Source organism: Pelophylax lessonae (genome assembly GCF_965119305.1).
Source record: "Pelophylax lessonae genome assembly, chromosome: 1".
In the NCBI taxonomy this organism is placed as follows: Eukaryota; Metazoa; Chordata; class Amphibia; order Anura; family Ranidae; genus Pelophylax; species Pelophylax lessonae.
Window position 1 is genome coordinate 271,848,223 of NC_138768.1, and position 24,404 is coordinate 271,872,626.

The 24,404-nt window shown below is 45.7% G+C and overlaps 1 protein-coding gene across 2 annotated transcripts in view; it reads right to left on the reverse strand.

Annotated features, from left to right (window-relative positions):
* SMPD4 (sphingomyelin phosphodiesterase 4) overlaps positions 1-24,404 on the reverse strand; it is a 168,910-nt gene that overhangs the window by 91,765 nt on the left and 52,741 nt on the right. For both annotated transcript variants that reach the window (XM_082255892.1, XM_082255891.1), the window contains 5 exons: positions 20,158-20,248; positions 19,959-20,065; positions 2,415-2,578; positions 2,108-2,313; positions 1,098-1,331 (listed from right to left, as the gene is read on the reverse strand). In XM_082255892.1, coding sequence (XP_082112018.1) covers positions 1,098-1,331; positions 2,108-2,313; positions 2,415-2,578; positions 19,959-20,065; positions 20,158-20,248 — 802 coding nt within the window. The remainder of the gene's footprint in view (positions 1-1,097; positions 1,332-2,107; positions 2,314-2,414; positions 2,579-19,958; positions 20,066-20,157; positions 20,249-24,404) is intronic.

Consider the following 24,404-nt stretch of genomic DNA (forward strand, 5'->3'; position numbering starts at 1 on the left):
TCCCACGGAGAATCTACCGCTGGGGCCACTTTTATGTGACAGAGAACCGCCAGCCGTGTTAGAAAATACCGGGGTTATGGCAGCTATCTGCTGCCATAACACTGGTATTTAACATCAAAGTACCAACTTAAAACTGCGGCAGGCGGTCCAGAAGTGGTTAAACATCCACGGCTAAATGGCCCGTGCATAGGCACGGATTGCGGTCCGATGAAGAATTGATGAAAGGAAGATCGCCGGCATCATGGTTAAGTGCAACAAAACATCCGCTTTAATACATCAGTGTATACAGCACAGACAGTCGACGCGTTTCCGCCATAGTGGCCTTACTCATGACTACCATGAGTAAGGTCATTACGGCGGAAACGCATTGACCGTTTGTGCTGTTTACACCGATGTCCTTATCTGATATTTTGCTGAACTTGACTATGATGCCAGCAATCTTCTTTTCTTCATTGTTGGCTACAGACTACAAAGGTCACTTCAAGCAACATCTCTGAGAATTCAACATCTGTGAAAAATCTCTGAGAATTATGTAGTGAAAGCAATAAAGTGTATTATTACACTGTGCTTGTCCTTTTTGAGATAAAAAAGAAAAACTGCTGTCAGTATATGCATATCATTACATAGCTGGTTTCCGGTTCCTGTGCATTACCTGAATTGAAACTGCAATAGAAGTTTATAGGGTGGTATATAATTCCACTTAAATTGTTTCTAAAGTCTAAACATTTTTTACCTTAATGCATTCCCTGCAATAAGGATAAAAAAATAAATAATGTTCCAGTAGCAGTATCTCCCTCTATTCTGCTAAAAGTGGCCCTGCAAACAAAGCAAGAGAAGGAGAGCTGGCTATTGACAAGGACATCAAAAAGTTCACCATATTATATTTACATCTCAAAGTCTTTTTCCCTGACACCTTCTTTAGTTCCCTTTTAATGGCAGTGGAGGTTTGCTTTAAAGCTCAATTCTGCTCAGTCTTGATATTAGATTAAGAACCATACAATGTATTCATATATATATTTACTGTATACCCTAACAATGACACACACGAGAGTTAGTGACAAACAGGGGTTTTACAGCTTTTTGTGCACGTAACTTACCCTAAAAATAAGGCAAAGAAATTCTAGGGCTTTTTCCAAATGTTCATCAGTCTTCTTAATGCTGTCATATCCAACCTCTTCAATGTCATTGCCTGGGTATGTGTTGTTCAGATCAGTAGGAGTCACTCCAAACCAGGAAAAGAAAGACTGGTTGCCTGAAGCATCTGTGGAATGATCAGAGATTGACCTGGCGGTCTGTTTGGCCTGTATGATCATCTGGGCAAGCCGTAAAACCTGTACAACAGAACCACAGACAAGTGTAACCTAGCTGATAACGTTTCTACAAAAAATGCATATGAAGTGAATTTGCACAACATCGGGATTAAAAGGAGACTACATGTGAACAAGCAAACAGACTATTTATAAATAGTTAAGAAATTATCAGAAACTAATATGTTAAAATTCAAGTGGGACAGTGGGGAGCACTACATTTTACAAAACAGTTATTTTTTAGTCTAGCAGACTCAAAGAATAGCTGATTAACCACTTGCTGACCAAGCCTTTTCTGGAACTTTAGACAAATCTAGATCCAGAAAGTACGACTACTCTTGTCACAAAATTTTTACCTTTTCTCCCTGTCCAAAAAAATTATTTATGAGTGGAGCCCCAAATACCTGTAGAACCTCACAGGGTTTATAATTATTTCCCAATATATTCAAAGCTTTTGGCAGGACTAAAATAATGAAAGTTAAAATGAAACAACAAAACTAGAAACAGCATGGCTTTTTATGCTCTTTCCACTCATGCGCCAGTTGCCATGTTGCCTAAACTCTGCAGGAATCTGTAACCAGAACAAATCACTTTACCATCTACATACGGTTTACAGCCTTCTTCAGCGCATGATCAGGGATCATAATACTTTTGGGAGTATCTTTTTTTGAAATAAAAAGAAGTTGCTGCATCATGACAGTACGCTTAGGTGTTTTGTACTTGGAAGGCTGTTCGTGAAAGTTATAACTTGCCTCCTCACATGCAAAATTGCATTTGGGTGGTGTGTGGACTACACTTACCAGACTCCGTGCCTCAGTGCCAAACATTTGAGTGTATTGGAAATCCTGTCCCTCCAAGCTGTACACATGGCTCTTAACCTTCAAAGCAGTATCTAGGATTGAGGGCTGCCATGACGAAAGAAAGCTGCCACCAAGGCTTGGGGACATAAGGAGTCTGTGCTGGCGGTGAGGAATAACATGCTCTGGTTCCAGGAACAACTGTTCACCTATAGAAATACATAAAAAGCATGGAATGAATCTCAAAGCTAAAAATAGAAACTACAAAACTGTAGACAGCTTGTAATAAAACAGACAGCCAATGCCTTACCCTTCTGTATCATCTCTGCCAGATTAGGCTGGGAGAAGACCTTGGCTATTCTGAAGAGCATGAAAGCATTCTTTTGGTTGACCAGATCACTACGAATGGCCCGATTCAAGAAGCGAAGAAAGAGCTTTGTGTATATGAGCAAATTCTCCTGAACAAAAGGAGCCCTGTGAATGAAGAGCATCATGTAATGTTCTTTATTAAATGCCAAATTTTGAAAATAATTTCTTTCATTTCAAAGCACACATTTCTGACAAATTTAAATTTTTACAATTTTTATTAAGAATGGGATATTAAACTAGATAAAAAAAAATGTTCCGTTACGCCAACACAGACTAAGCATATATTCCATTCCTTAAAAATGAAGGGTCAAGTTTCCTGTCAGCTCTCCACCCCACAATGCCTAAATTAGCTGGAAAAAAAAAAAAGTTTGGTTTTCTTAGGAGTACATCACAGGACACAGAGGAGTTTGTTTTCACAACTATTTGGTGCCACAAAAAAACAAATCCAAATTCAGTCAAGCCTTAATTTTGTAGAAAGCAATAAGAAACACAAGCAAAAGAGATGAGATCTCTGTGTCCTGTGATTTACTCCAAGAAAAAGGATTTGACGGGTAAACAAAAAAATCCTAAAATTTCTCAATGTGGTAGAAAATTGCTGGCTGACAAAAAAAAACAGGTACCTGGTAACTTTTTCTGAGAAGTCTTCCAGTGCAGCATCTGAGAGATAGGCCACTCCTACCTGTAACAGGAAACACAATTGTCCATTGTTCTAAATGTATCTGCCGTACCTGGCAGACCAATGGTTGATCCTGATTGGACAGGCAGTCAATGCGATAATGCCTCACAAAGGTACCAAAGCTCAACCATGTCGCTGCCCTGCTGGTCTGCTCCAGTGTTGCTCCTGCCCTCTTTGCGACAGAGGAGGCCCAGGTTCCGGTGAAGTGGGCTTTGACTCCGCTTGGGTGGGTGGAGGGGGTTTAGGAAAGATTTTATGCTTGATAGGCCGCCTGTAGAGCAAGCTTGATCCTTCTGGCCATCATTTTTCGAGGCTTGTTTCACCTTGTTGATCCCTGAGTGAAGGACGAATAGAGTGGTAGCTCTTCACCAGTCCTTAGTTCTTTCAAGGTAAGCTGTATGTATTTTTCTAACGTCTAGTTTAGCATATATGTTTCTCTTTTCTTGTAGTTCATTAAAGCTGGAAGAGGGGATAGCAATATTCTGCGTTCTGTGGAAGGTTGAGCAAACTTTTATCCAGCTGGATTAAAAAGTAGGGTTCCAACACAGATAGCGCCTGTATTTTGCTTACCCTCCAAGCCGACACTAGGGCTACTAAATACTCTTTTTAACGTGAGGTGATGATCCGAACATTTTTCCAGTGGTTTAAATGGAGGAGAGAGGAAACCTCTAAGAACCGTGGAGAGGTCCTATAGCAGACTCTGCTAAGCCTCCTGGGCCTAGATCTTCCAAATGCGAGGAGGAGTCTTTTTAGAAGTGGGTCTTCTGCCAGTCTGACGTCCAGAAAGGAAGAGAACACTGCCACTTGGACCATAGAAGAGTAGAAGAGTGCTATGAGAGATTTTTGTCTGTCCCTTGCAAGTCTAAAATTGCAGGGATAATTCCTCTGTCAGGGCTTCCTTTGCTTTCGTTCCAGGAGACAAACTTCTTTCTCACTTTTTCATAAATGGCTTTGGTCACATCTTTTCTGCTGGCTAAAATGGTGTCTATTATCATGTCCGAATATCCTTTCCTCTCAGCGACCAGGCCAAAAGCTTCATGACCTTGCAATTCGGGTGGTTGATCAGCCCCTGAGATAGAAGATCTGGTACATTAGGCAGTGTTAAGTGTGGTTTGACACTGAGGTTTTTCAGATGGCTGAACCATGCTCTCTGGGGCCAATGCGGCGCTTGAGGATCACCGTAATCTTTTCTTCCCTGATCTTTTGCATTACCTTTGGTATTAGGGTGACCAGGGGAAATGCATAACAAAAAACGGTATGACCAACTTTGCCTGAACGCCAGGCACCTCAGGCACCCCCCAACTTTTACTGATCCATGAGAAGATTGCCAGGGTGTTGTCTATCCCCTTCAGATGGACAGCCAAGATGGATCGAATGTTTGATTCAGTCCAATTGGGTGCAGAGACTTTGTTCCTCCTTGTCTGTTTAGCTATGCCACTGTTGTGACGTTGTCTTTTCGGATTCAGACATCTTTGCCCTGAATCGTTGCTTGAAACGACCTTAGGTTTTGCTCTACAGCTTTTAGTTCCCTTATATACGAGGCTCAAAACCAGTGGGGATTCCATTCCCCCTGTGTGCAAAGATCCACCATGTGCACTTCCCACCTCAGGGTACTGGCGTCTGTAGTGATCCGTACCAGGCTGACCTGCGCCCATCTGCACTTTTCAACGTAGCGAAGAGGGTTAAGCAACCACTGAAGACGACTGGAATGGTCGTCTCCAGGGACGTTGGACTGCCATCCCCCTAGGCCAGAAGATGATTTTGCAGAGGCCTCATGTGCAGCTGTGCTCAGGTGATGGCCACAATCGAGGATGTCATTAGTCCTAGTGCCGCCATTCCCTACCTGATGGTCATGGATTTGGCCCTCAGAGATGCTATTGCCTCTAATTTCTTTGGGTCTTTTCTTCCGTTAGGAAAATGTTGACCACTCTGGCATCTAGCACATAGCCCATGTATAAAACCCTCCGGTTTGGGACCAATTAAGATTTTTTGGCGCTCACTAGCCATCCTAGGTCTTGCAAGTAGGAGATGCTTGTCCGCAGATTGGCTGTCAGGCTCTCTGCTGATTCTGTGAAGGACAACATATCGTCTAGATCAGTGTTTCTCAACCTTTTTAAAGTTGTGGCGCCCTTAGCAATTCTGCACAATCTCAAGGCACCCCATTCTAAAATGGAAAAGAAAAAACCTAAACTAATAGTTTGACATAAGGCAGCAACATCCATACACATGGGCAATCCACATGGGCGCCTTCTGTTTTTTTACTATATATAGTGAAATGCAGTATTACATTTTTATTACAGTATTACAGTAAACCCCCCTCCATTGCGGGGGTTACGTTCCGGACCCAGCCGCGAAAAGTGAAAATCCGCGAAATAGAAAAACCCTATTAAAATGCATTGTAGGCATGTTTTTTTTTTACTGTCACTGTACGTGTAAAAGCATTTTAAGGTTTTTAAACACACTTTTAAAACAATAGAAACTCATTTAAACACATAAAAGATACTGAGAGACATAGCAAGAGCTATGGAAAACACAAAAATATTTAATTATTAACGATTTATATAGTAAAATAACATTACAAAAAAAAAAACGCAATATACCGGGACCGCAAAAACTGAACCGCGATGGAGCGGGGTTTACTGTATTAGTATTATAGTAAATACAACAACAAGCCTGCAGGCAGAAAGTGGCGACGTCCATCTTGGTACACCCCGCTCAGCGCCAAACTGATTACATAGTAAAATAGTATTTTTCAGTATATAAAGGTGAGATAACTGCTAAAATAAGTGTGAAATTGAAGACTTGTTTGGATGTAAGAAAACGTCCACTGCTGCCTTCATGTTTTGTCAGTATAGGAAACCCATTAAAACGCATAGCGGCCATGTTGGAACGCATAGCGCATGTGCAATAAGCAATTTTGTTTGCAACATCTCTTCCGATTCATTTTCTGGAGGGTAGCAGGACTCTGATAGAAATTTTGCCCCGAGGACCGCGAATCTTGGGTATCTTTGATGGCTTCTTTTTATTGGAACATGGAGATAGGTGCCTTGGAAGTCTATCTTGGCCATAAAGACTCCTGCAGGTAGGATATTCCTGACTGAATAAATGGATTCCACCCTAAACCTCTTGAACTTTATCTTTTTGTTGAGCTGTTTGAGGTTCAGTATGAGTTTTCGTTTCCCTGATGGCTTCTTTCGTGCAAATATGTGAGAGTAAAAAACAGTTTTTTCTTCTCCCGGCAGGACAGGACAAATCACTTTGATTCAGTAGATTTTCCAGCAAAGATAGAAAGGCCTCTGCACGGTCTTGGTTTCTTGAAAGTGTGGTCACTAGGAATTTGGTTGAGGGGTGGCCGGAAACCTCTGCTATTGTGGGGGGGAACAAATTTGTTTTCTGTGGCGTTTCTCCACTGCTGAGCAAAGGCCGCTAGTTTGCCCCCCACCTGGAGACTGCCGTTGTTTTTTTGTTTCTGGTAAAACGGAATTTTTGTAAAATCTTACCTGTAAAATTCCTTTCTCTGAGTCCTCCGACAGTCGCCGCCCTCTTCATATTCGTCACAATGGGGTATTAGACTTTGCTCCGAAGGAGTAGCTAGGCAACAGAATATGTTAATATAAAAGTTTTAACACATCCCACCCCCAGGGGGTGGTCCCCTCAGTCAATACCCTCCTACTTCCTGTATCCATACTCCAGTTTCAGTGGAATAGCAGTAGAGAGTACATTCAACCCCAAAAGAGGGGCGGGGGCGGCGACTGTCGGAGGACTCAGAGAAAGGAATTTTACAGGTAAGATTTTACAAAAATTCCGTTTTCTCTTACGTCCTCCGACAGTCGCCGCCCTCTTCATATTCGTCACAATGGGGACGTCCCAAAGCAGTGCAAACATGAGGGGTGGGAAACGCAGCCGCGCCCAAGGCAACGCCGTCTCCACAGCAGAGAAAGGAACCTTACCAAAGGAAGGAAACCCTCTGGGCAACAGAAGAAAAAACTTGCTCAACAGAAGCAAAAAAATCCCAGGAAAACAAATAACCTAGGGATAACAACATGTATCCCAACAGCCAAGAAGCCCATACAAGAGGCTCTAAGGAACTGCCGCACTAAGAACCTTGTGGCCAAAGGAAGCATCTGCCGATGCCCGAACATCCACTCTGTAGAATTTTGTGAAGGTGTGAACGGACGACCAAGTCGCCGCCTTACACACCTGGGCCACAGAAGCCCCATGACGACAGGCCCAAGACGTACTCAGAGATCTTGTAGAGTGCGCCTTCACAGGCACAGGGGGAACTCTCCCCTTCAAAGCATAGGCCTGTTCCACAGTCTGTCTGATCCATTTGGCAATGGTAGAGGCCGATGCAGCCAAGCCCTTCTGAGGTCCCTCAGGAAGGACAAACAAGGAATCCGACTTGCGGAAAGATTCAGTCGATTTCAGGTAAACCCTAATCGCCCGAACAACATCCAAGGAATGCAGCTCCACCTCCTTCGGATGTTTGGGCTTCGCGCAGAGCGAAGGCAGGACAATATCCTCATTGATGTGAAAATCCGAAACCCTCTTCGGAAGAAAAGAAGGGTTAGGTCGTAAGACCACCTTATCCAGATGAAGGACCAGATACGGAGACTTGCAGGACAAAGCTGCCAGCTCCGAAACCCTGCGAGCCGAAGTGATCGCCACCAAAAAAGCGACTTTCTTGGACAACATGGACAACGAGATCTTCCTGATCTGTTCAAAGGGAGCATGTTGTAGCACGGACAGAACAAGATTTAAGTCCCAAGGAGGTAAAGGTTCCCTCCTAGGAGGGACCAGATGTCGCACCCCTTGAACAAAGGTACTACCAAAGAGTTAGACGCCACAGGACGTGGAAAAAGAACGGCCAGCGCAGACACCTGACCCTTGACCGTAGCCAGCGCCAAACGCTGGTCGACACCCGTCTGAAGGAAGGACAACACCCTAGACACCGAGTAAGTGCGAGGTGAAAACCCCCTGGACTCACACCAGGCAAAATAGGCCTTCCAAGTACGGTGATAGACCTTCCCCGAGGAAGACTTCCTCGCATTAATCAAAGTGTGAATGACCTCCGGAGAGAGACCCCTATCCTTCAGGACCTCGGTTTCAACAGCCAGACCGTCAAAGCCAGCGACTGTAAAGCAGGATGGAATATCGGTCCTTGAGACAAGAGATCTTCTCGAAGAGGCAGACGCCAAGGAGCGTCGACCGCCAGGTTCACGAGGTCCGCGTACCAGGACCGGCGAGGCCAGTCCGGTGCCACAAGAATCACTGTGTGTGGTTCCGAGTTCAACCTGCGAAGGAACCTGGGCAGCAATTGGATCGGCGGGAACGCATACAGCAGCCGATACTGGTGCCACGGGGCCACCAACGCGTCGGACGCGTCTGCCCGAGGATCGCGCGTCCTTGCCACAAACCTTTTTACCTTGTTGTTCAGACGAGACGCGAACAGGTCCACTTCCGGAAGACCCCACTTCGCGCACAACATCTGGAAGACAGCCGGGTGGAGAGACCATTCCCCCTGATCCAGGGTCTGGCGACTCAGATAATCCGTCTGCCAGTTCTCCACCCCCGGAATGTGTACCGCTGATATCGCCGGGACATGAGTCTCGGCCCAAGAAAGAATGCCGGCCACTTCCCGAGCCGCTCGGGCACTCCTGGTGCCCCCTTGGTGATTGACGTAAGCCACTGCCGTGGCATTGTCCGTCTGCACCCGAACCGGACAGCCGCGCAGCCTGTCCGTCCAACGGTGAAGGCAAAGATTTATCGCACGCAACTCCAGAATGTTGATCGGAAGGGAGGATTCCTCCCCCGACCAAGTCCCCTGGGTGGACAGAACGCCCAGAACACCACCCCAGCCCGACAGGCTGGCGTCCGTGGTGATCACCGTCCATGAAAGAGGACGAAAAGACTTTCCCCCCCGACACCGCCGGGGACTGGAGCCACCACAGAAGATCCCTTCTGGTGCGACGGCTCAACGAAACCTCGACATCCAGAGACTGCGGACGCCCGTCCCACTTGGACAGAATCTCCGCTTGGAGACCCCTCGTGTGAAACTGGGCAAAGGGAATTGCCTCGAAAGCCGAGACCATCAGACCCAGACACCGCATGCACTTCCGCAGGGATGAGCACGGAACGTCCCTGAGGGACTGGACTTCTCCCTGAAGAACCCTGATTTTGTCGTCCGGTAGGAAGACCTTCGCTTGGACCGAGTCCAGGATCATTCCCAAATAGGGAAGACGAACCGTCGGGCACAGTGTCGATTTTGGATAATTTATCGTCCAACCAAACTCCTGCAGAGTCTACACCGTGATGGACAGATCCTCCTCCAGACCCTGGCTGGTCGCAGACCGAACCAGAATGTCGTCCAGATACCCCAGGACAGAGATGCCCTGGGCCCTTAACAAGGCCAGCAGTGGGGCAAGCACCTTGGTGAAAACCCGCGGAGCCGAAGCGAGGCCAAAAGGCAACGCCACAAATTGGTAGTGATCCTCCGCAATGGCGAATCGAAGGTACCTCTGGTGACCCTCGAAAATGGGAATGTGTAGGTACGCACCCTTCAGATCGATGGAGGCCATGAATTCCCCCGGAACCAGGGCAGCCACCACCGACCGCAGAGATTCCATGCGGAACTTGCGAACCCGCACAAAGCGGTTTAGAGCCTTCAGGTCCAGAATAGGACGAACCTTGCCCTCCTTCCTGGGTACAGTGAACAGATTTGAATAGAACCCCCGAAACCTGTCCCGATGAGGTACCGGGACCACCACTCCCTGAGCTCTCAGGTCCCGCACCGCCAGGTGCAGATCCCGCAAACGCTCCGGAGACAGTTGAAGATTTGAGGGAAAAAATCTGCTCTCCGGTCGAGAGAGAAACTCGATCTTGTAACCAGAACGAACGATTTCCTGAACCCACCTGTCCCGAACACGGGCCAGCCAAGGTTGTAGAAAACCGAGCAAGCGTCCCCCCACCCCAGAACCGGGTGAGGGCGCCCCTTCAGGCCGCACTGTTGTGGGCAGCGGATCCGGATTGGCCGGACTTCTGCTTACCTGTCCACGGCTTCTTTTGAGAGCCCTGACCTTTGAACGGTTTGCCCTTAAAGTGCGGCCGAAAGGCACGAAAGGACCCCTGAGAGGGCCGAAAGGAAGCATGCTTCTTACCAGAAGTCGACTTAGCCTTCTGGGATTGGGGCAAGAGCGTGCTCTTACCACCCGTGATCCCCTTTATCAGTGTATCCAAGGATTCACCAAAAAGGCGAGAACCGTCATAAGGAAGATTGGCTAAAGTCTTGCGAGAAGATTGGTCCACCGACCAACACTTCAAGCAAACCAAACGGCGAGACAACACCGCCACACCGTGTACACGTGCGGCCAACGGGACCATATCCAAGTCCGCATCGCACAAATACATGACACCCTGATGGATTTGATCCACCATGTCCAATGTCGCCTGCGGGGCTGAGTCAGCCACCAAAACGCGTCTAAGCACCTGCGTCCAACTCGCGACCGCCTGGGCCGCCATAAGGGAAGCAAACAGAGCTTTCAACATAGAACCCATAATAGAATAGGTATGACGGGCAAGAGACTCCAGCCTCTTGTCCGTGGCATCCCGGAACACCGGGGTATCCTCAGCAGGAATCGCAGTGGACTTATTCAAAACCGCGATCGCGTGATCCACCGGAGGTGGTACACACCAACGCTCGTCAGTAGCGGGCGTGAAAGGATAACGCAATTTGAACCTACTGGGCACAGCAAAAGGCTTGCGGATATTACGCCATTGTTCTTTAACAGCGTTTTGAAAATCATCCGTGCAGGGAAAAACCTGCGATGTTTTGCGCCGTCTCTTTGTCCCATAAGCTGCCAAGGCAGCAGGTGGACACGGTTCATCCTGCAAGCGCAGCGTATGCTTAATAGAAGCAACCATTTCATCCATGAGTGCAAGCTCTTCAGACGAGCCAGGGGGAGAATCATCCACCCCTTCAACCTCAGCCTCCACCTCGGACCCCACAAGATCCAGGGAGGAACGGGACCCTGATAAGGAGACCCCGGCCACACCAGCCCCTGCACCATCACCCTCTGAACCAGAGGAAATTGAATCTCTGGACCTTTTTGTGGATTAAGCAGCCACCAGCATTTGCACCTGTGCTGCCAGATTAGCCACAATCGCAGCCAAATCCCCCCCTGGGGGGGAAACAGCAGTCCCCTGACTACCCATCAATGTGGTAGGAAATTTGCCCTCCTGAGAATCCATTGCCCAAAAATTATTGCTGGCCAAGAAGGGGTTAACTGCCCCTTTAACAAGCGCAGCGAGCGCAGCCCACCGCACACACACACAGCACAATTGAGACCCCCACAGGGAAGACACAGAACCCAGGCAATGGATAAAGGAAGATCAGAAAGGTAAAAACCTGAAGGAGACCTCGCTGTAGCTGCCGCCGCGATCGTGCACACCAGGAAAGAGGAAGTGATGCAATCAGGGCGCTCTGTTAAAGACTATGGAAGGCTACAAGAAAATGGCCGCCCGCAGTTAAAACATGCGGCTGGGCGAGTGCAGGCAAAATGGCGCCTTTTGGCGCCGAAACCGCCGCTCCCCCACTACAGTGATGCATTAACACCACCCATGCAAAAAAACATGGCGGATCGCCGTAGCGATCGCTGTAAAGTGCCCCAACATGGTCAAAAGCATGTCCCACAGCACACAGCCTTCACACATACACAGGCTGACACAGACAGTGCAGCCCAGCCCCCCCTCCTTATGCCCACAGCATGCAGCCAGAGAGACAGGGAGAAACAAATCCACAGTGTGAACACAGGCAGGGTAACACAGTCCCAGACTGACAGCCCTCCCAAAACAGACAGGTCCCCACATAAATACACTTACCTCCACGGATGGCGTGGGGAACCCGCACAGGCGAACAAACCGCTGCACACAAGGCAAGGAGAGTCGCATCCAGGACGCAGCACAATGGTGGGTTAAGAAACCGCACAGCGTCCAGTGAGGTAGCCACCTCACCAAGCATCCCTGCACCGAACAGGGATGGGTCGTTCACTGCGCCAGGAGCGATACCTGACTGAACGCTCGATGGCAGGCTGGGAAGCCACTGACCCACAACCTGCGACCAGGGGGATCAGCCCGAGACCCAGCCCGCACGAATCCTCTTCATCAGAAGAACTAACTAACGCTGAAAAAATAACAGCTAAGTAAAGCAAGAGAGAAAACTCAAACAAAAAATCAAAAAAGAAGAAAGAGTCTGGGGCACAAAGCCCCAGCACAGAGAGAGCCAGCCACTCCTGACAAGCTAGACATTGAAACTGGAGTATGGATACAGGAAGTAGGAGGGTATTGACTGAGGGGACCACCCCCTGGGGGTGGGATGTGTTAAAACTTTTATATTAACATATTCTGTTGCCTAGCTACTCCTTCGGAGCAAAGTCTAATACCCCATTGTGACGAATATGAAGAGGGCGGCGACTGTCGGAGGACGTAAGAGAAAGAAAGGCTTGAGAATGAGGTGTCTTTCTTGCCTTTTCTTTTTTGGGGGGTCCAGCGCTTTTTTGCTCCTGCTTTATTAAATCTCCTGGACTGATGAAAGGGTGCTTTCCCCTGTTTCTTCTTGGCCTGAGGGAAACCTTTATTCTTAGCTGCAATCCTGTCTAAGACCAATTCCAGGCCTAGCAAAACCATAAGTCGCCCATGAAGGGAATCCCGCATAATCTATTTTTTCGCTTTTTTGTTCCTTGATGTCCAGGGTGTCTGCAATGGGCCGCAGTAGATTTTCAGTGTTCTTTGAAAGGAAGAGAGTGCCTTCTGATGCTGCATGTTCCTCGTCTGAATCTAAACATAGGTCTTCTGACTCAGGGTCTGGGTCATCCGAATCGGCTTCCTGTTCTGTTTGATCCATCTCCTCCCCGCTGAAAGTTAAGCATATCCTTAAAGAAACCTTGTGATTCTTGAGCAACCATTTTGTTAATGCATTTCTGGCAGAGCGTTTTTTTCCAGTCTGGAGATAACCTGTAACCGCCAGAGGCGCATGCCTTGCCGCTGGTCTTTGCCCTTTTCTCTTCTGGGGCCTTTACCTTCAGAAAAGCACAAGGGAACCCACATGAGATAGACAGTTGTTGTACCAGTTAGTGACACGACACCCTTTCAGCTGGGACGAAACCGCAGGCAAATGAGCTGACCTTGCTCTTGTGCTGCCCCTGAGCTGATACTGCCCTGGCCCCACGGGACCAGATGGGAGGCTGGCCAGGGAGTCCCCTGCACAAGCCCAAACAACTGGTGCAGCTTACGTGTGGACATGGAGGAAACACAAAATACCTGAGGCACGCAGGTATAGCAGATACATTTATATTGGTGGACAATTGTGTTTCCTGTTACAGGTAGAAGAAGCCTATCAGATGCTGCCCTGGAAGATGTTTAGAGAAAAATATATCTGGACCCCCGGGTGGTTTAAGCCATAATGTGCTAGTATGCACTGCATACCAACACATTATGACAGACTTGTCCTAAACCCAAGCGCTCCAGGGGTGTGCTGTTACTGCTGACAAGGCTTCAATCTTTACCTGGTCTACCTTCTGTGTTTATAGGCTCCAGCCATTTGAATGGACAGGCTGCGTTGACGTCACTCCCGCACATACGCACAGGAGTCACAGCTCTCTACATTGACGGCACACTCTGCGTGCTGGCAGTTCAGAGAGCAGTGCGCATGCATCTGTGACGTGACTGGCTGCTTTAAACATGAATATCTCCTAAACACGGCAAGTTTAGGAGACATTCACTGTACCTACAGGTAAATCTTATTATAGGCTTACCTGTAGGTACAAGATAAAAAGCAGAATTATTAAGGACTATCCAGGATGTCTCAAAAGCACTTAACATGAGGCCGGGTAGCCAGGGAAGCACAAACAAAAATCCTCAAACAGAAAAAGAGGGCGGAACAAAACCTGCAAGATTACTGCTCCATAGAGAAGAATGAAGGGTCCGATCAGGTCTGCCTCAAAAACGGACAGGCGGACCTGATCAGACAGCCCGTGTGAAAGGGGCCTTCGGCTGTGGCATGACGATGAGGAAAAAATGGATTTTTGTAAAATCTTACCGTAAAATCCTTTTCTCTTAGCTCATCGACAGACGTAGTCCTCGGTGATACACCACCTTCGGGTTATGTTACCTCCGCAGGAGCAGGACTAGACAGGAAATTAAAAAGCTCTGGCCACACCCTAGGGGCAGTCCCAGAGGGTATATCCTCTCTCTCTCTGCCTCAGCAAATCAGTTATGTGAAAAAGCAGTGCTTAGAGAATTTAACCCAACCCAACTCCAAAACAGAGGGGCGGGGACTACGTCTGTCGATGAGCTAAGAGAAAAGGATTTTACGGTAAGATTTTACAAAAATCCATTTTTCTCTAGCGCTCATCGACAGACGTAGTCCTCGGTGATACACCACCTTCGGGACGTCCCAGAGCAGTATCACAACTGAGGGGTGGGAAAATGGAAATCAAATCCCAATCTAGAAGGCCCAACCGGTGCCAACTAGAAGTTTACAATGCTCATCCTTAATGATGAGACTCAACAAAAAAAGAGAAAACAATTTTTTTTTTTTTTTTTCAAACAGAAAAAAACCCTCGAGGTAGACCACCGGTCTCCTCAAATTGCGGCCTGCAAAACCTTGCGGCCAAATGAGGCATCCGCCGATGCCGTCACATCAATTTTATAGAATTTTGTAAAGGTATGTACCGACGACCAGGTGGCCGCCTTACATACCTGGACCACTGACGCCTGATGGCGAAAGGCCCAGGAAGTACTGAGCGCTCGAGTGGAGTGCGCCCTAACAGGGAACGGAGGACTCTGACCCTTAATAGAATAAGCCTGTACCACCGTTTGTCTAATCCATTTGGCAATGGTCGCGGCAGATGCAGGCAAACCCTTTCTGGGGCCATCCGTGATCACAAAAAGTGAATCCGTCTTACGGAATGATTCCGTAGCTTTCAGGTATACCCTGATTGCCCGAACCACATCTAAGGAATGCAACGCATGTTCCCGATGATGCTTGGGCTGAGGACACAAGGAAGGTAGTACAATATCTTCATTCAGATGAAAATCTGAAACCACCTTGGGAAGAAAAGATGGCTTAGGATGAAGTACTACCTTATCCCTATGAATCACTAGGTATGGTGACTGGCATGATAATGCAGCCAGTTCTGACACCCTGCGAGCAGAAGTAATAGCCACCAAGAAGGCCACCTTCTGGGATACAGTAAGCAAGGGAATCTCCCTGATGTTTTCAAAAGGAGGTTTCTGTAGAACCGACAAAACCAAATTAAGATCCCAGGGCGGTAAGGGCGCGCGGACTGGAGGAGCCAGGTGCCGCACCCCCTGGATGAAATTCCGCACCAAGGATTTGGTAGCTAAAGGCTTCTGAAAGAAGATTGCTAATGCTGAAACTTGACCCTTGATGGTGCTCAAGGCTAGCTTCTGCTCAACCCCTTGTTGCAAAAAAGCCAATATTCGAGTCACCGAATAGGTACGTGGAGGAAATCCTAAAGATTCGCACCACGCAATATAAGTCTTCCATGTGTGATAATAGACTTTGCTGGAAGTCGCTTTCCTTGCTTTAATAAGGGTAGGAATGACTGAAGTAGACAAACCTCTGTCCTTCAGTACTTGGGTCTCAATGGCCAGGCCATTAAAACCAGCGACTGTAAAGCACGAAGGTAAATTGGTCCTTGAGACCACAGACACTCCCTGAGACGAAGTTCCCACGGAACGTCTGCGACTAACATGTCCAAGTCGGCCAGGCCGGCTTGAGGAGGCCAGCCTAGAATTTCTAGGACCACTGGCGCTGATTGGATCTGAACCAGGCCTTTAAGAAAAAATTCTTGCCAGGACCTAAGATCCCAGCAAGGTGTCTAGGTCCTTACTCCTAACTAGACAGAAAATAACTGATTTGCTGAGGCAGAGAGAGAGAGGATATACCCTCTGGGACTGCCCCTAGGGTGTGGCCAGAGCTTTTTAATTTCCTGTCTAGTCCTGCTCCTGCGGAGGTAACATAACCCGAAGGTGGTGTATCACCGAGGACTACGTCTGTCGATGAGCGCTAGAGAAAAAAATAATTAAAAAAGAAAAAAATTATTATTTATTTTTTTTAAATTTAAAAAATAAATTAATAATAACCACACTCCCTATCCACTTACCTTTAAGCAAAGGTAACTGGACACGGAGATGAAGCCTGCAAAAACTTCCCTCTCATCTCCTCTTAGGAAGAAGATGGGAATGCATTAACAGGCAGTGGAAACAGTCATTACTCCTGGCCACCACAAGAGGGCGCCAGTTCCCCAGCCTCTCTCATCTCACAGGAGAAGGCCGAAAAGCCGGGCCTCAATTTTCGGACGGCGCGGAAGTCCGTGCACTCGGGGAGGAGGTGGGGGCGCAAAAGGGACAGGACACCTCCTGCAGGGCACCCCAGGCACCAGGTTGCTAATTCGACCTGGCACCCGGGGTTTGTCGAGCCCTGATCTAATTAACTACCTAGACAAGCCTAGGTGACTCAAATCAGTGCCCATCCAGACTGTTCAGCATTAGTATTCAAGACGACCCAGGGCTGTCCAAATCTCATTAACCAGCTTTCTTTTCAGATCCATCTTCTCACTGAGTTTCAAGTTGGCAGAGACCATCATGGCTTCCTTGAAAATGTGGCAACATCATCTTTCATTATTTAACAGGACATTTTCCTGAATGTTTGTAGCTCCCTCAAATGGCAGGGACCATAGTCAGTAGCCAAGAAGCTACCCTGCAGCCCCCTCCAAAAGCCCCTGTCCCATTTGTGTCTATCACAACACCAATGAATGAGACACAATAGGTCTCTGAAAAAGCACAGCCAAGGCTGAGATTTGTTCTGTAAGATAATCAAAGCCAATGACAGCTCCATATCAGTCTAGAGAAAAGCTAAACTACTATATGCCCCACAACATACTGTCAAGGATGGAACTTATGGGCTTTGCATCAGGTAAAATGAGCCTTCCATATACGATAGTACACCTTCCTGGGAGTTGGATTCCTATACTGAGAAGGGTAGAATCACAGTCAGAAAAACATCTGTTCCTCAGGCCAAGTCTGGCCAATATGGAAGAGCCAACAGCTCGCCTGTCAAGGAGATTTAAGAAAAGAATTAAAAAAATAGTTACCTTGCTCCCGGCTTCCCATGCTTCCAGGAAAAGCAGGTGATGTCACTGCACTTCTTGGTCACTTCAAATCCTGCAAGAATGCACCCCTACATTGGGCTGAGGTGCATCCTTCTGGGATTTCGATTGGCCAGCTACAGTATTTCAGGAGGCAGCGATGAAGCACAGAGACATCACCTGTGCATCCTGGAAGCATTGAAAGCTGGGACTGAAGGTTTTTCGTTATCCTTATTTTTTTGTCAAACCTTTATGGTTTTTTTTTTTCTTTATGCAGATAATCATGTTTTGTAAGGAAAATGGACCTTCCATTCTTTTATTCTAATGTTTCGCTCAATGCCATCAAAATCTCCCTATGGAGTGTTTGGGTACACATACACACACACACACGATATGTCTACAGTTGCCACATAAAAATAAGCATGATTTTTTCACCTTTTGTAACATGTTACACCTGTATTTAGGGTGTACATGTTACTGGGCATGTTCCCTGTGACAGGGGTGGGGGGTTCCTCTCCTCATGGTCACATTTTAAAAACAGCATAGCTGTGTGGGGGGCTGCCCAGACAGCTGCATCTTTTATTCACAGAGATCTGTGAATGAATGAACTTCAAGTCCCGTCTGCTATCATGGCAGACTCTTGAAGTTCATGGACTCTTGCTGCACTTCAAGTGATTGTAAACAATCACCTTGCAAAACAGCCCAGTTTAAAAATGGAAACAAAAGGCAAAAGGTTTGTGTAGATGTGAAAAAACACTATAAATACCCCATCCCCCCTTTCAAAAGTGATCACATTCCCTCGGTTCTCAGCTGCATAAGAGCTGGCAGTACACTGATCTTCTCAGTGAATGGCTGTGCAGGGGGGGGGGGGGGTCAGGGCAAGTCTGATCATTAAAGGAGAGCAGGCTGAGTTCCCAGCATAGCTAGAGAACTGACTACACAGTGTGTTCTCCTGCCTAGTGTGGTCAGTTTTTAATAGGAAAGCAGAGGAACTGGCAGGAACACCAGGGATTTCACACAAAGGAAGCAATATAAAGAGAACAGGATACTTTTTCATACAAGTACATGGTACAGCAAGTATATATCAGGAATATTAAATACTGGGTTAACAAACACTTTCAATAACTGTATGCCCGTATGGGCGGTAAGGGCAGACAGCTGTATAGATTTGTCTGCAGGAGCCTGATCAGTGGATTGTGGGTGCAAAGCTCACAGGCTGCAATGTAAAATCAAAAATGCTAATTTTTTTACATGCAAAATCATGTGCATTATATTTTTACAAACATTGAACCTTTAAAGGTATATATATATATATATATATATATATATATATATAGTACATGCAAGGATAACAATTGTATATAATAGTTGTATTTTAAGTCAGCCAAAACGCTGAAAACATCTCACACTCTATATACTAATTTCCTTTATCAACGTTTGTTATGCATCTAGCAGAGTGATAGTATTGCGCCACTAATATATTCCTCTAATAGCAAATCACTTAATAGAATAATAAAAAAAAAAAAGACGAAGTGGAAGAACTGTTAAAAAATTTGAAAGTCTAAAAAATTAATTTAAAGCTAAATTCTTTGCATATGAAAAAAGTGTATCAGTATAGCTGCATTTATACGAAACCTTGCAGCCAAAGTGTTGTGTTCACACTTACCTAGCATAACTAAAAAATAAAGTTAAAAAAATATACATTTAAAATCTGCTTCTTACCATTTTAGGAATTTCTTTTCAGATAAATACAGCACTGAAAAATCCTACTTCATTTGCTTTGTTTTTGAGAGGGCTGGTGAGCCGTGTTTTCCATAATTAATGTAGACTGTACATTGCTGGAATACATCATTATCAGTTTGTAAACTAGATTTCAACACTGTCTGTCCTAACAAAGCGTTAAAGATCTAAAAGCTAGTGGCTTTTGCGGTGTTAATGTGACTAGTAAAACAGACATAGTGGGGCTCTCAAATTTGACTGTAAACATGGAAATGTACTTTAATTTGTAGTGTGTTTTTGTCGTATCTTTTTTGGTTTGTATGAGGAGGAAAAAAGCAGTGTTGAAAATTTGAAGCACCAAGGCACATCCTGTGTTCGTGATCAGTCACTGCAACAGGCTTTCTACAAAAGGCCGAATGCATCCGTGCCTCAAGAAATTCTGTGCAGGCAGTGTGACGCCAAACAATGGGGAGGCAGGTCCTTACCACAGCAATAGGGAGAATGTTTTCTGCCTGTCCCTACCCTACTGATTGGTAGTCAGCTTGTTTTGCCCCCTGCTCCAAAACCAGCCATACCCACACACTCCAACAGTGGAGGATATGTCTGCTTTGCCCCATTGCTTTGTTGCATCTGTACACTAACAGTTGATCAGTAGAGCAGCGTCAGCTAGTGAAACCTCCAGTGTCAGTAGTGCGCCAAGGCTTTAGAGGAGAAGGGCAGACACTGACAGAGGCTTCACTTCTCTTATGTGCTCCAGTAGTGAAGGAATGGCTTAAGACTATTAATTATTGTGAGTCTAACAGGCTAAGACATGAAATGGTGGTTCTCATAAATTGAAAGCTTTTTGCATACAGCTGAAAACTGATCAGAAAAGACTGCTGAAGTATTGATAGGATTGTGGCTTTAATATCTGGGTTCTCACCATTTCTCTGCAACACTGCGATTCTGTGGCTCATTGCTAGTTGGTGAGGCTCCTCTTTCTGGAACATATCTCCATGGTTGCAAATAACTTAGCCATAACTCTAGTACCTGCAAACAAATAGGCAGGGCGTTTTGCACATTTTAATTCACCAGATGAACATATAAACCCAATGAAAGTAAAAAGGTGTCAAAACACATACCACTCTGAAAGAAGCATCAAGAGGCCAGTATCCAAAGCAGTGCTGCAGGAAGATGTAAAGCTTCTGCTGTATGAAACGAGGGATAACAACCCTGGCAGGGATAAAAAGACAATAAGCATTTTGAAAGTTTATCCGATCTACATGTTAAAAAAAAGTTTATCCAATCTCTTCAAAAAATGAACTTTTCAACTACACATGGAATTTGAAGGCTGAATCCCCCCCCCCCCCCCCCACTGGCTTTGCATGTTTCTTTAGGTCAGCACAAACAAGATGTGTTTTATTTTGGCATTGCCTCCACACACACTGGAGTTTCATCTTTGGCCTGCTGCATTCCCCTTGATGTCAGAAGAAAAAGAACAGCAGGAGCTTCCTATCATACTAAAGTGCAGAGATCTCATTGCCAGACCCCAGAGAGATATAGAGAGATACAAGAAGCCAGTGGGTAAATCTGGGTATACAATGTATAGTTGTTTTTCTCATTCGACCAATGGGTTAAACAAAAACTCACAGATCCCTGCATCAACACAACAATGTGTGACACAGTGATCTCTCCCACTATGCTATTGTATTCTCCCCTCCACTAGAATACACAGATCAGCATTTGCAGCCACTGGTTTATCGACTGCTAGTTTCCGTTAGCCCGACTTCTGTTGAACAGAGAAGAGTACGCACAACCTGAAAGTCGGACAGTTTCTGTTGAACTGCTCGACTTTAAGGGCATGTGTACCAGGCTTAAGAAATAACAGTTTTGGCTGGACTGACACTTCAAATTTTGTAATAAATGGCAGTTCTTTTAATGGATTCAGTGTGCTTGGGCTACACCTTTTAACTCCAGCATTAAAAAAAAAAAAGAAGTGTGAGAATCTAAAATAAACATTTACACTTACCTAGATGGCTGCAGCATAGATCCAATGTTGCATTGTCCCCCGCCAGCTCTACACTGAGAATTAAGTGATCAAAGACCGCTGACTGCTCAGTTCTTAGGTCCGCTCAGCACAGCATTGCTGTGCTGTCAACCATCCTCTGTGCTCTGCCCCTCAAGCGCTCATGGGGCTATCCAGGAGGTGGGAGCAGCTGGTTCAGGCTCTCAGTCAACATTTGGGCAGGTTCTGACATTGTCAAGATCACTGGAGAGCCTGGACTGGCTCGGTGACGTCAGCCAAAAGTGGGCTTTAGCCCACTGGCAGCTGAATCTAGGTCAAAGAAAAGAAAAGAAGAGGCCAATGCGCTACCACTGGGGTATAAGATGGAATAGGAGTGGGGATTAATCTGTAGATTTCAACCAAAATTCTGAAACAGGCAGCCAATTCTGTAGTGTCACCACTTATTCACAGAAATAAAAGAAAAAAAGAGGAGGGGGGGGGGGGGCGGCGCTTGTTTCACTAGATAATCATATAAATCCAAAAAATAGTAAAAATTCCTAAAACTAGGTATGACACAAAATCCTAGTTATAGTGTGATACACGCTCCAATAGGTATACTGTGATGAAGCAAAATGATATAAATGGATACAAATAGGTTATGTGACTTCAGTGGAAAGTTATGTGACTTTAGTGAAAAGATGAAGCATCCATAGGTGCGTATAACATATAAAGTGAAAAAGTTGGTTGATGCGATAAACTGATAAATATCCACAATAGGAGAATGACAATCAATAAATATACAAATAAATGAAATATATATATATAATTGTGGGGTGATATTAAATTATAAATAATAGTCCATGTGCAGGCAAGTGCAAAAATTAGCTTGAAGTAATCAAGTGACTTTCGTGGAACTCCTGAAACGTGTCACCAGAAGTGAGCTATATCCTCCAATAGGTGCAATGGCCGCTCACCTCCAAAAACAACTTTAAAAGGTGTTTAGTCATAACAATCACTGGACCGGGATTTCTAATCCTCCTCCACAGGTGGGGGCTTCTATTGGGATCTCTGGGATGTCCTTTTGTGTCTTAATGGATGTTGTCCACCTCGTTTGTTAGTGGGCATTAATCCTCCTTTAATACTGCTCCAATACGCTCAGAAAAATGAATGGGTACTCATAGTGAAGTATAGCAAAGTATTTACGCCCTCGTTTACATCCTAGGTGTTGCAGGCTACTGAAAACTCATGGAAGCTAATCTTGCAGTCCAGAAATGACTGCAGAGAATTCATACAATGACACAACCAATAAGGATTGTGGTCATGAAACAGTGGAGATACCAGATAATTCGGGAATTCAGAGCTAATCTGACCCATAGGTGAGCCATTGCTGGGTTAACTTTGCAGGGGTAATAGTAACAGATTTATGTATGAATGCTTACCCACAGAATCTTGAAAGCACCATTTATTGCTCTAAAATGGCAAATCTGCTAAATACTGAAATATAAGAGCCTAACAGTCAACACAAGGCAACACAATTTATTGTAGTACACATAAAGGAAATCCTTATGTATGCTTCAAGTGTTTTGTGAAAGGGATAGGAAAAAAAAAGGTTTGTGTGAATTTGGCAGTACAAAGAGAGACTGTATTTAAAAATAAGACATTTCCAACAATAGTGAATTGAGTCACAAAAAGTCATTTAGTTGGACAGTTCTCAACACATCAAGACACCATACCATCCAGTGTTCAAAAATTCATAGTTTTATCCAACAAATCCCCACCGCGCACACAGTCACCAAAAGATTATATTAGTGTAATCATGTCTAATTTCTTCTAATGTCACCCCTTTAGGGAGTTATGATCCCCATTCTCAGTGTCACTGTTAAAGCAAAACTAAAAGTGGCCATACACTATGCAAGCTAACGGTATACTCTCCTTTAGATCTACCATCGCCTTGCAAGAACCTACCTGATTTAAACAAACAATGGCTTTTTCAGTCGTCCTATTACAAATCTAAAAGGTGATTGTACAATCAGATTGAATAATTGCTTAACATATGAAAAGCTTAGAAGCAAGCAGGCTAATTACTGGAGAAGATACAGTGGGTACGGAAAGTATTCAGACCCCCTTAAATTTTTCACTCTTTGTTACATTGCAGCCATTTGCTAAAATCATTTAGGTTCATTCTTCTTCCTCATGAATGTACACATAGCACCCCATACTGACAGAAAAACACAGAATTGTTGACATTGTTGCAGATTTATTAAAAAAGAAAAACTGAAATATCACATGGTCCTAAGTATTCAGACCCTTTGCTGCGACACTCATATTTAACTCAGGTGCTTTCCATTTCTTCTGATCATCCTTGAGATGGTTCTACACCTTCATTTGAGTCCAGCTGTGTTTGATTATACTGATTGGACTTGATTAGGAAAGCCACACACCTGTCTATAGAAGACCTTCCAGATCACAATGCATGTCAGAGCAAATGAGAATCATGAGGTCAAAGGAACTGCCTGAAGAGCTCAGAGACAGAATTGTGGCAAGGCACAGATCTGGCCAAGGTTACAAAAAGATTTCTGCTGCACTTAAGGTTCATAAGAGCACAGTGGCCTCCATAATCCTCAAATGGAAGACGTTTGGGACGACCAGAACCCTTCCTAGAGCTGGCCGTCCGGCCAAACTGAGCTATCGGGGGAGAAGAGCCTTGGTGAGAGAGGTAAAGAACAACCCAAAGATCACTGTGGCTGAGCTCCAGAGATGCAGTCAGGAGATGGGAGAAAGTTGTAGAAAGTCAACCATTACTGCAGCCCTCCACCAGTCGGGGCTTTATGGCAGAGTGGCCCGACGGAAGCCTCTCCTCAGTGTAAGACACATGAAAGCCCGCATGGAGTTTGCTAAAAAAACACCTGAAGGATTCCAAGATGGTGAAAAATAAGATTCTCTGGTCTGATGAGACCAAAATATAACTTTTTGGCCTTAATTCCAAGCGGTATGTGTGGAGAAAACCAGGCACTGCTCATCACCTGTCCAATACAGTCCCAACAGTGAAGCATGGTGGTGGCAGCATCATGCTGTGGGGGTGTTTTTCAGCTGCAGGGACAGGACGACTGGTTGCAATCGAGGGAAAGATGAATGCGGCCAAGTACAGGGATATCCTGGACAAAAACCTTCTCCAGAGTGCTCTGGACCTCTAAGCACACAGCTAAAATAACGAAGGAGTGGCTTCACAACAACTCCGTGACTGTTCTTGAATGGCCCAGCCAGAGCCCTGACTTAAACCCAATTGAGCATTTCTGGAGAGACCTAAAAATGGCTGTCCACCAACGTTTACCATCCAACCTGACAGAACTGGAGAGGATCTGCAAGGAGGAATGGCAGAGGATC